Source organism: Mus caroli, unplaced genomic scaffold, assembly GCF_978045245.1.
Source record: "Mus caroli unplaced genomic scaffold, Mus_caroli_1 scaffold_5, whole genome shotgun sequence".
NCBI lineage: Eukaryota > Metazoa > Chordata > Mammalia > Rodentia > Muridae > Mus > Mus caroli.
The window spans coordinates 4,540,498-4,552,738 of NW_028227260.1; the positions used below are offsets into that span (position 1 = coordinate 4,540,498).

Here is a 12,241-nt window from a genome sequence, read left to right on the forward strand (position 1 = left end):
ATGAATCTCCTTTCCTTAAGTGTGCTTTTGTGCCCAGTGATTGGCTCTGATACTGCATTAGCTACTTTAGAAATGCTGAGGTGGGGGTTGAGGACAGGGAAAGCAAAGGACTCTGGGGGAGGGGGGTTGCGGGAGCTGGGGTGGGGGTGGGGGTAGTCTGGCTCTAGAGAATCCAAGGGACAGGAAGTTGTGAAGAGAGCCTGAGAGCCAGCCTATCTACATAAAAACAAGGACTCAGAAGGAATTGGTGAGAGGCAACTGACCACTTGAAAACAGGCTTTCCTCTTGTGGCCAAGCTTAGGGTTCAAATGGTGGCTGTCATCAATGACTCCTTTACAGAGCAGCACACATTTAGGAGCTAGACGGTAACATTTTCAGGTTTTGTGGACCTAGAAGCAAAAGACAAGAAATAATGTGGGCACTTATATAATAAGAAAAAAAAAACCCAAAAATTTCAGCTTTTGTTGAAAAAATTGGAAGACAAAATATTTGAGCTCATTTTTTAAAATATACATCTAAATTAAATGAGAAAGAGAATTCTTGTTGGTGAGAAACCCTTTTCTTAGTCCATCTTCAAACGTAGTATATATCACCACTTCAAGTGCAAACATGCTTCATTCCCGTGTGCAAATACAAACCGATGTGTGGCTCTGGCCTATGTAGACACGGTGTGCACTTGAAGCCCGGGTATCACCTCTGGGTTCTGAGCTTCCGGGTTGAAAGGCTGCTCCTGGCTGTGAGGCACCACATGGCCCCTTCCTGCAATAGCTCACTGTGCCCACTTTATCTGGTTGGTTGACCTCCCCATTTAAAGGCAAGTCAGGAAGTCCTATGTGGAGCATGGAGCTCCCCTACGGAGCAACTGTACTTGGGTGCTTCGGGACCACCCAGAGCTTCAAACCCAGATGCCCAGCCTGCGTGGGCAGAAGCAGCCTCCCAGCACCCTCCAGCGACTCTTCAGCTGCTCCTCCTCCCTCTGGCTCCTCCCCCGGCCCTCCCCTCCCCTAGATCCTGCTGCTGCGTTTTCCCGCTTCACCAGCAGCCTCGGCCACCGCAGCAGCAGCAGCAGCAACAGCAGCAGCAACGGTAGCAGTAGTCTGCATCACAGTCGCTTTCTCCTTCTCCAGCGCGCTCCTCAGTCCCTGGTCACCATGCCTAACATCGTGCTCTTCAGCGGCAGTTCTCACCAGGACCTGTCGCAGCGTGTGGCCGATCGCCTGGGCCTGGAGCTGGGCAAGGTGGTCACCAAGAAGTTTAGCAACCAGGAGACCAGGTGGGAGCCTCGCTCGGGCTGAGGCAGGGGCCAAAGCATGCCCAGGCCAGCTCCGCGGGCGGGCGTCATGCTCTCCCTTCCGGGGCGGGACGGCAACAACGCGGCTGCAGAGCCAGGGCGGCTGCGCCGGGGGAGAAAGAAGTTCAGCAAGGGACCCCCACCCCCAACCCCCAACCCGGGTCACCCTGGAGTCTCTGCGCGTGTCCTCTGGCTGTTGCCCTTCTGGTGGCTGGGCCTCCAACACCCGGACTTCGGCGACCTGTCGACCCTTGGGCACCCCAGGCCCCTCTTTTGCACCGGCTCCCCTGGTGTCTTCAGTCCGGAAGGACAAAATCGGGGCAGTTACAGAGCATCTGAGAGAGTGGGCGCAGTCTGTGGGCATCACTTCGGTGCCGGGAATGGTGGGGGCGGGGAGACATCGGTGGATCCGCCCGCCCCAGTTTCCAAGTCTCTGCCAGGCAGAAACCCAGAATTCTGCATGGTTGAAAAGGCTCTGCACGGGTCCTGAGCACTGGGTTTATCCCAGGGAAACTTTCGAATGCCACTTCCAGCCGCTGGCGATCAGAGTACTGCCAGCTGCTCAGGTGACTCTCCAGAGCAGCAGGCTGGCCAAGCGCTGCCTTATCCAGAAAGGTGGGTTTGTGCGGGAGTTAGACAGAGCGTGGGAAAGCGAGACGCACGTGTTGAGCGCTCCCACCCTTCCTTTAAACTTTGTTGCATCTATTATTGCGAATCGCTTCTTTGTGTTTGTGGAGCTTAGCTGCGCACAGCAACAAGACCCCAGTTTGTTCAAAATTCCACCGGTTTCTCACATTAGCAAAAGGTGCCACCAGGCAGGCGGAAGCCCTCCTTAGCTTAGACTAGGGATTCCTTGTCCTACTTGCCCAAAGCCAATTTCTTTTCCCGAATTCTATTTAGCACAGTTAACCAACTATACAGTGCACAGCGACAGATAACCGTTCTATATTTAGCAGCGTACAAATTCATTCCGCAAGTTTTACAGACAAAAAAAAAAAAAAAAAAAAGGGACCATTCTCCGTATTTACAAAAGTTAACTTAGAAACGGATTGTAGACACAAATGTCAAAACTAAAACTGAAATTTCCAGAAGGAAGCAAAAAATCTTGATGATGGAATCAATCGAGAATTTGGTTGTGAGATTAAGGGCGTTTGTTTGTTTGTTTCCTTTTTGTTGTTTTATTTTGGTTTGGTTTTCGTTTTCTGGGACAGACTTTTGCTATGTGTTTAGGCTGGTATTGAACTCACCCAGGTAGTAGTCCAGGTAGGCTTCAAACTCACAGGAGTACCCTTGTTTCTACCTCCCAAGTATTAGAATTACAGGTGTGTGTGTGTGTGTCATCAGACCCAGTTAGGTTAATATTGATGACAAAGATGATTTTTTCTAGAGGTTATATGAATCCCGTGTGACCTTTTCTAGGTGGTAAACTCCATTTACACAGCTTGGGTGATAATAGAAGAAACCTGTGGACAATTCAGGCGAAAGAACTGCCACTTTGTTTACTTATTGATATTACATCCTGATTGCAGTCCTTCCTCCTCCAAGCCACCCCCCTAAAATAAATTAATTAATGGGGAAACAAAAGGAAATAATCCAAACCTTCCAGGAGTCGGCAACAAGAAAACAGCAATGAAATGAACTGTGACATTGAATTAAGAACAGTGAAAATTTTATTTTCGTAAGTTAAAAACAACAACATCAACAAAAGAATGCCACTCTGGGGTTGGGGAATGTAGGTCAGTTGATAGAGTTGCTTGCAGGAGTTTGCATGAAGCCCTGGATATGGTCCACTGTGCAGCATCAGATCAGGATGTGCTGGCACACACTACATGCTCAGCCCTTGGGTAGAAGAAGCCAGAGAAGTGGGAATTCAAGAGCATTTTTGGCTACATTTTCTAGTACAGAGGATATATTCCAGGTCCTTGTGTATGCTAGGCAAGAAGATTCAACCACTGAGCTCCATCCCCAGCGCCCTTTGTAGACTTCAATAAATGGAGGGTGCTCTAGGACTTTGGAGAAGGATGGAGCTAGGTTTGGACATAGCAAGATTTTGTTAGTCCTTGTCCAAGTTTCAGCGGCTGTGGAGGAACAACTAGAATAAGCCTCTTTGTTTAGAAGGTGTTATCATGTAAATAAAGGAGCGGTTCTGGAGGGAGTGGGTTTTGAAAGGGTAACTGAAGCAACCCTTCTTTGTAATCTCAGTGCAGCACAATGCTGCAAGGCCTGGCTAATCTCCATCATCTGGGTGAGTAAGGGTTTACTACTCCAAGTCCTATATCAGCTGATAGGGGAAACTTACTCAGATGTTCAGGCGGGATTGTTCGTACATTTATTTAAATAGAAAGAAGCCTTGTCTCTAGTTTGGGTTATCTTTTCACCACTTTTGATCCTGAGAACGCCTAAGCTTGAGAAGACCCCTCAGCTCTACTTTCTGTCGAATGGGTTGAGGTTTTGTTCTGTTCTGTCTGGTGTAGTGGATTTGCTTTCCCTTTCTTTGAGCCAAGTTCTCATGAGGTCTAGGCTGGTCTGGAGTTCACTGTGTCGCTAAGTCTGCCCTTGATTTCATGCTCCTGCCCTCACCTCCCATGCGCGGATCATAGAGTACATGTCCCAGGACACCTTGCTACATTTTATGTTCTATCCCATAGAACATTTTAAAAGGTTAATGTGTCAACTTTTCTCACAAACTACACAGAGGTGGTGGTTGATTCCCCCCACACACACACACACACTCGATTCTCAAATTAGGTGTTCCTGTTTGACTGTGGAGATGAGAAAACAAAGGGCAAAAGAAAAAGGAAATGGATTCAATGTATGTAAGGTACTTTTTCTTCAGTGCCTCTTGCTGAGTGAGGAGCAGAAGTCTGAATGTTGTGCCCTGGCCCTTAGCACCTCAGATCCTAGTTTTCTTAAATGCTACTTAATCAGACAGGCACTCTTCGTCTTATATCTTCGTCTCTTACCTTTTCATCTGTGAATTATTTCCATTGTGCAGGGAGAAGTGCATTCCAGCTTCTCTCCCAACCCCAGCAAATGCTCCATGATTTAGAGGACAGTGTTCGTGGTGGGAATCCCTGGTCTCTTGTATTTTTTACCCTGAGTTCTTGGTGATTTGTTAAGAACTCAGGGGCTTAAAGCAATCAGTGTTCATTTGGTTCCCAGACCTGAAGTTTGTGCAGATCAGAGCAAGAAAGGCTTGTTTCTATCTCCATCGAGGGCTGCTAGGGTGGATACTGAGGCCACAGGACCAATTTTTGAAGATAGCTTTCCCACATGGCTGATAAGTTTGGCTAGCTTTTGTCAGGATGTTTTGACTAAGAATCACTCCACAGGGCTGCTTGGGTTCCCTTCTAGCATTGGAGCTTTGTTCCAAGAAGGAGAGTTTCAATACACAGGAAGTAGTTAAGTACCAGTTTGTTATGGCCTGGGCTTAGAGGTTGGCATATCATCACTTCGATAACATTGTTTTGGCTAAACACAGTGCCCTCTTAGGTCTAGGGAAGGCACTTAGATTCTAAGGACAGGACCTAGATCCTGTTCCACAGTAGAAAGAAGTGTTATAATTGTCGTAGTCATTAGGTATTGAGTCAGTCATATACTTCAGCCTTGCTGTTTGAGGGTCTTCTGTCTTTGGGCTGATGCACACAACCCATTAGAGACCTCCACTACAGATTGTAAATAGAAGCAGAACTGGCTTTGGAAGAAATGTTACCATGGTGTTTCCTGTGCTCCCCTGGACTGCTAGTCCTAGGAGGATTGCAGTTCCTTAGTGAGGAAAGGCAGGCCAAAGAATGTGATCTTGTGGGGATAAACAGTCATAAGACCAAAACTTGGGAAACTTTCTGTAAAGAGCCAGATCGTAAATATTTTAGGCATTGTGTACCACATGTCTCTGTTACTGCTTTGTTTTACAGATCTGTAAGCTACAAGTGCTGCATAGGTCAGCAGGGCTGCCTTTCTTCCTGAAGCTTCAAGGGTAACTCTATTCTCATGCCTTTTTTAGTTTTCTTTTCTTTTCTCTTACAGGCTCATGCAGCCCCAGGCTAGCCTTGAACTTCAGATTCTCCTGCCTCCACATTCCAAGTACTAAAATCACAGATGTGTGTCACCATACCTGATTTTACCTACTGATGGGGATCAAACTTCATGTATATTGGGCAAGCATTCTACCAAATAAGCTATAGTCCCAGTCCCCCTTTTCAGCTTGTGGACACCCTGCAGCCCTGGGACCTTGGGACCTTCATAAATAGAGTATCTTTCTGGTTGGATTTAGTCATCACATCTGTTTCTACTCTTCTAGTCTTCCTCTTCCATCTTGAAGGCTAGCCATTATCACATGCAGTTAAATGTAAATAGTTACATATGACCTTTCTGTTTTAAGATCACCTGATTAGCATGACTAATTCCACCTGGACATACACATCCCTTTTGCCATATAATCTAACATATTCGAAGGAATGCGATATAAATGTCTTTGGAGGGTATTCATTACTGGGACTACCAACCATTAGTGTGTGTGTGTGGGAGGGTGTATGTGTACAAAAACAGGGTGAGCACTGTATTTTGTCAGCCCCTGAGCTATGTAATACTTGCTTTCCAAATTAAGTCAGCGCTATGCATGATGGAATCTTGTTAAATTTCAAATTATTTGTGTGCAGGTATATGCACATGAATGTGTACACATACGTGGACGCCAAAGAAGAACTCTGAGGAGTCAGTTCTCTTTTGCACTTGAAGAAGGATTGTTCTTGCTACTGCCATGCTGTATACTCCATGCTGTCTGCCTCCCAAGCTTCTAGATCTTTCTCCTATCCAAGCCTCCCACCTCTCCATCAGCGTTCTAGAGTTACAGATTCATGGCACCACATCCAACTTTCTCTGTAGGTTCCAGGGACTGAATATAGATTGTTAGGCTTGTGGAGCATCCATCTGCTTTTATCTACTAAGCCACCTCATTAGCCCAAGAATTGTGTTCACTCTTTAGCACTCACAATCAGGAGATGTGTTTCCGTTTCTTTTTGTGTACTGTAGCATCCATAGCAGAGAACCTTAAGCAGCAGTGTGAGCAAATAGCAAAACTAGTTTTTCGGAGCCCCGCATGGTGGCTCATGCCTGTTATCCTAGCACTTAGATGGAGGCAGGAGGAAGAGGAGTTCAAAGTTATCTTGGCTTTGACTATAAGAGTGTGCCACCAAACCAGATTCTGATGGTGTATTTTTAAGTGGCTATATTCAGGTGGGCACAGTGAAGTTCTCTGTATTAAAGTTTTTTTTCAGTACAGGGGATGGAATTCCAAGGGTTTCATATGTGTTGATGCAAATAATCTACCATTGAGCTACTTGGACAACCCCAGTTTTCCAAATTGTATTTCAATATAAGAAATTACACAGGCCCGAAGAGATGATTCAGATGGTTCAGACTGCTCTTCCTCATTTCAATTCTCAGCAACTGAGGTGGTGGGTCACAACCATCTGTAATAGGATCTGATGCCCTCTTCTGGTGTGTCTGAAGACAGCCACAGTGTACTCACATAGATAAAATAAATAAGTAAATCATTTTTAAAAAGACAATGAACAGGTTCAACTTTTCAAAAAAAGAAGTTACACAGAGGCAAAATTCAGTTCAAGTTTTTTTTTTTTTAAAAAAGTTACACAGAAGCAAAATTCACAGAATGTTCATAGTGTCGCATTTTGATTTGATTGTGTGTGTGTGTGTGTGTGTGATATGTACATGTCTGTGTGGTCATGTGTTCATAGTGTCTCAGATAAATCAAATTGTTCCAAATCTTGGATCAGGATTGCCATTTTAAAAGCAGAGTTCTGCCAGAGCTGATCTGACTCTTTGTGCTGTGATACTCTGTTGTGGATATACCAGGATGCATGACGCTTTCCTTCTCTCTGGCAGCCAGAGAACATGGATGTGCTGATTCAGCTCATTCTGAATACCCCAGAAACCTTTAGACATGTGCTTTTCAAAGCCTTGGCTACTATACGACTTAACTCTTTTCTCCAGGTGCTACAGGATGACAACCAGCAAAGCAAGGAAGTATACCACAAAACAAAACAAAACAAAACAAAACAAAACAAATTACAGAAAGTCAAAACTGGTGTGCAGCCAAGAGGTAGAGAGAGTGTCTATGGCAGCTGGGCCATTCCTGTCATTGAGCTGTGGGTAGTAGGATGTGGAGATGGACTTGAAGACTGACACTAAGAGTTTGAAATTCTGAATGGGCTGTGGGGTGGCATCTGTAGCAAATAAAGTTTGGCAGAGAAAAGGCTAAAGTAAAAGGTGCGTGCATGCGCACACAAACACACACACACATCGAAACTCAGGCTTGAGAGAAAAATACGAATGTTGATTTAGTTCACCTCATGGCTCAGCTCTGATCTTCATTTCCAGAATTCAAATGGAGCTGTCCGTTTTTAGCTTTAGTACTGATGCGTATTGACATGATGGCGAGGTGGGAAGTGTTCGTCTGCATGATGGGGAAGAGAGGAAGAGGTGTTAAATCCTCATCTTCCATAGTGAGAAGTCAATATCTGATGCTTCATGAAAAATTAGGATTTGGGCCTTGGATGTTAGCTGGAGACTTGAAAATAAATCTCTATTGAAAAAGCCATCAAAGATTGAAATTGCTTATCTCTGGGCTCTTTAACTGTTATAAGCCTTACAGAATAAATGTGCATCTCTCTCTCTCTCTCTCTCTCTCTCTCTCTCTCTCTCTCTCTCTCTCTCTCTCTCTCTTTCTCTCTCTCTCTCTCTTTCTCTCTCTCAGAGAGAGGCTAGTTCTTGTTGCTTTGTAGTCTATGCTTGCCTGGAACGCGCAGGAATGCTCTTTTCTCAGCCTCCTGCATGCTGGGATTATAGGCTAAACTAATAGTTTTTCATGGTTTGATTGTGTGTGTGATATGTACATGTCTCTGTGGTCATGTACATGTAGAGGCCGTCTTCCTCTATCCTCCTCTGCTTTACTTTTTGAGGCAGGGACTCTCACTGAACCTGGAGCTCATTCATTCAGCTGGCTGGCTGGCTGGTCGGCCTACACGTGAGCTCTAAGGATCTGCTGTCTCCATTCCCCCAGTGCTCGGCTTATGGATATGTTTGCCATTGCTCCTGGCACTTTTTAAATGTTGATTTTGGGGGAGCCAAACTGAGCTCCTCTACAGTTTTGCTGGTAGTCACATTGCCGACTGAGCCATCTCTCCAGCTCCTGTGATTTGAATTTTTAAGACACTATCCAGTCTTAACTTTAATAGTAGAAAACATTGCCATAAGGAATTATCAGAGAAGCCTGGAACTTAGAATGGCTCCTTGAAAGGTCAGCTCTTGGCCGGCCTAGGGGAACTTAGCTCTTGCAAGGGTTCCCACACCATTCTTTGGTAAGAATGGCTCCTTGTGTGTGAACTATTTAACAGCTAGGAAACAATGTGACTTACCCTGAGCTCCCGCCTGCCTGGTGCGAAGCTAGCATTATAGAATGCACTAGCTAGTGGGTGACTCCATGACCAGCTTCCAGTCTGTGAGTCTTCCCTAGTAGACAACACTTGCCAGTTGTCACAGCTCACAGCTGGACACTTTGGGCTGGACTTCTGTGACACCTGTGGGAAAGAACACTTGGAAGGTCACACCTGGACGCCCCCATATACTTTACCCTTTGCTGATTTTGTTTGGTGTCCATAGCATCTCATAAGTCACAATCAGGATTATGACTGCAGAGTCCCATGACTAGACCTGCTGGATTGCTGAAGTTGGAGGTGGTCTCAGGAAGTCTCAGAGACTATGATATTAACCAATGTTGTGATGTCTAATTGCTAATTGTCAACATGATAGAATCTGGGATCACCTGAGAGATGAGCCTCTGGCTCAGCTTATTGGGGGGTGGGGTGGGGTGTATCTTAATTGTGTTAACTGAGGTGGAAAGGCCAAGTGTTTTAGCACTGTTTTCTGACTGGGCCCTGACCTCTGTCAGTGGGAAAGAGAGCTGGGAAGTAGCATGCATCCATCACTCTGCTTTCCGATTAAGAGTGAAGTGTGGGCAGCTGCTTCAAGGCCCCTTCATCTTAAGTTCCTAGCCAGGATGGACTTCACCATGAACTGTGAGCCAAAATAAAGTCACTTTTCTTAGAGTACTTTAAATAGCAACAGACAAAGAATCCTAAGACAGTTGGCGTTGTTCTTTTGTAGTGTCGAGATCGGTGAAAGTGTGAGAGGGGAAGACGTCTACATCATCCAGAGTGGCTGCGGGGAGATTAATGACAACCTGATGGAGCTACTTATCATGATCAATGCGTGCAAGATTGCATCCTCATCCAGGGTAACAGCTGTGATACCCTGCTTCCCCTACGCCCGGCAAGATAAAAAGGACAAGGTAGGCGAGGTGTGTCCTGCCCTAGAAACCCACTGCTCACCACAGTTTCCTCACCTATTGCCTTCATTAGACTATCCAGAAGCCTCAGCTTTCATCTTCAATGTAAATATGTGCCCTCACCTTGTCAATTCCAGATTTGTCACTGAACCCATCACATGTATCAACACAGGCAATGTATGTTTTCGAAGGCAGTCAAATACCATTATCCTTGTCATCATGATAGAGTGTTGTAAGGTGGTGCATAGAGTTAAACACACACACACACACACCACTGAATGAGTACAAGTGAAGAGGAGACCATCCAAATTACTGCACTGCCTTGGATCAAGGTGAGGTCTCCAGTTGAAACATTGTGTTCTTTGTTTGTTTGTTTGGTTGGTTGGTTGGTTTTTCGAGACAGGGTTTCTCTGTATAGCCCTGGCTGTCCTGGAACTCACTCTGTAGACCAGGCTGGCCTCTGCCTCCTAAGTGCTGGGATTAAAGGCATGTGCCACCACCACCCTGTGCAACATTGTGCTCTTATAAGTGGTTTCCATTGTAAGACTGGGTAAAGGAGCCATAGGGTATCTGCATTGCTGCTTCTAACTGCATGTAAATTCACAGTGCTCCCCCCAAAGTTGAATTAAAATCAATACTCTGTTTTTATAAGGAGAACAGCATTAATATTGCTTATTATTTTAGCAAAATTCCCACTAGTGTATGTAAGTTTCCAAGAGAAGCTGAAGAACATACAGTTGTTCTTAGCCTCGTTGACACATTAGAGAAGATTGGTTAAGGGCACCATCACAAATTACCATGAGCTGGGCAGATTTACAGAGCAGGAAATTATTCTTTAGTTTGCAGACCAGATGTCTGAGGTCAGGATGTGTCAGAGCCGTGCTAGCTATAGGGAGAATCTTTCCTGCTTCTTTCAATTCCCCAGGAATTCAGGCTTCTCTTGGTCAGTGGCCTCAGTGCTTCAGTCTTTGTCTTCAAGACACTCCTCTCTACGTGTGACACTGTCACAGAATTGAAGGCTATCTTCATTCTGGATGATCTCATCTCATGATCCTTCACTAATTACATCTGTAATGATGCTATTTCCAAGTGGCATTAATAGGTTCTGAGGGTCAGGACATGGACATAGATTCTTGTATGTCTCCATTCAAATCACCATAGTTTGATACAGCTTCCTCTAAGACCCCCAACCGCCAGCAACTGGGGCCTTTAGGCAATCTGTTAATTCTGACTACATTCTTTTAGGCTCTGCCTATGTCCTTTATGCCATGGTTTCTCCTCTAGTTCTGTGTCTGCACTTCCATCCCTTATAAGGATGCATCATTGCATTTAGGGCCAAGCTTAATCAAAATGACCTCAGCTCATATCTTTAACAGTGTCTGCAAAAAAATCTTCTACAGTGAGGTTTCATTCCAGACTCATGGGCAGATAGGAATTTGGGGAGACAATAACATTTGCCTCATGGCAGTGAAAATGAAGCTATTGTTTGAAAACAGCACTCAGGGTTTCCCATGGATTTGAAAAATAAAGCTAATAAAATTATCTGCACAAACATAAATTTATGTCCTAAGATCTCCTTGAATATTAATCCATTATCTTAAGGAATGGATTCCAGAGTCTGTAAGGAACACAGTTCCTTTTTCAGTGTTTCATTAAAATGTGATATGAAGAACTTTATTCTGTACTCGAGACATGATTTACTTTATATGATCAATTTTTATTGCAGTTATCCAACTGTGTGCCTCAAAACCAGAGATAGAGAGCAATATATAAATGACAGATGTGGAGAGGGGTAGTAGGGTAGGTTGGAGGTGAGACTGCTCACTATGTAAAGCATGTATGTGCAAAACCATCAAACATATCCAAGTTAAAATGTATTTGTAGACATTTGTGAATTTTTATTTCTATATACCATGAAATATTATTTGCATTTCCCCCGAACAATTTAAATATGCAAAAGAAACTTTGTAGCTCATTAACAGTACCCACATATATACTAGGCTAGGTTGGGTCCACAGTTCTCACTTTGCATTAGTTTTATAGTTAGTTTTGTGTTAATGTAACTAAAGGATCTGTGCTGAGTGACTTATAAAATGAAGGGGTTTCTTTAGTGAGGCTGGGAGATCCAAACAACTGGACTCTGGCATCCTGGCTGCTGTTCACAATATAGAAGAATAATGAACTAGCCAGATGTAAAAGGGGTATGTGTGAGCAAAGGACAACCGAGTGGAGATAGACAGCTTCATTTTGTTTATTATAGCCCACTCTTGTGGGAAGTTGCTCACTGAGATGGTAAATTTTAATTATATTTGTCAACTTGACACAACCTAGAATCACCTATGAGGGATTATCTAGGTGAGGTTTCTCTGTGGTCATGTTTTGGGGAATTGTCTTGGTTATATTAATTCATTCTGGAAGATGCAGTGTGAAAGTAGGTGACACCATTCCTTAGGCTTGGGTCCTGGGTTGAATGAAAGGAAAGTGAACAGCGTATCAGTACACATGTATTCATTGGCTCTGTTCTTGATTATGGATATGACTAGCTGCTTGAAGTGCCTGGCCCCTCCACTTTCCCAGGATGATGG

General features: G+C 44.5%; 1 protein-coding gene across 2 annotated transcripts in view; it reads left to right on the forward strand.

Annotated features, from left to right (window-relative positions):
- The first annotated feature begins 996 nt into the window (after positions 1–996).
- Positions 997–12,241, forward strand: part of Prps2 (phosphoribosyl pyrophosphate synthetase 2) — a 37,094-nt gene continuing 25,849 nt past the window's right edge. The window contains exons 1-2 of one of the 2 annotated variants that reach the window (XM_021152857.3): positions 997–1,273; positions 9,476–9,668. In XM_021152857.3, the coding sequence (XP_021008516.1) occupies positions 1,152–1,273; positions 9,476–9,668 (315 nt within the window). In that variant the 5' untranslated portion in view covers positions 997–1,151. The remainder of the gene's footprint in view (positions 1,274–9,475; positions 9,669–12,241) is intronic. The other variant, XM_021152858.3, reaches the window with a different exon arrangement.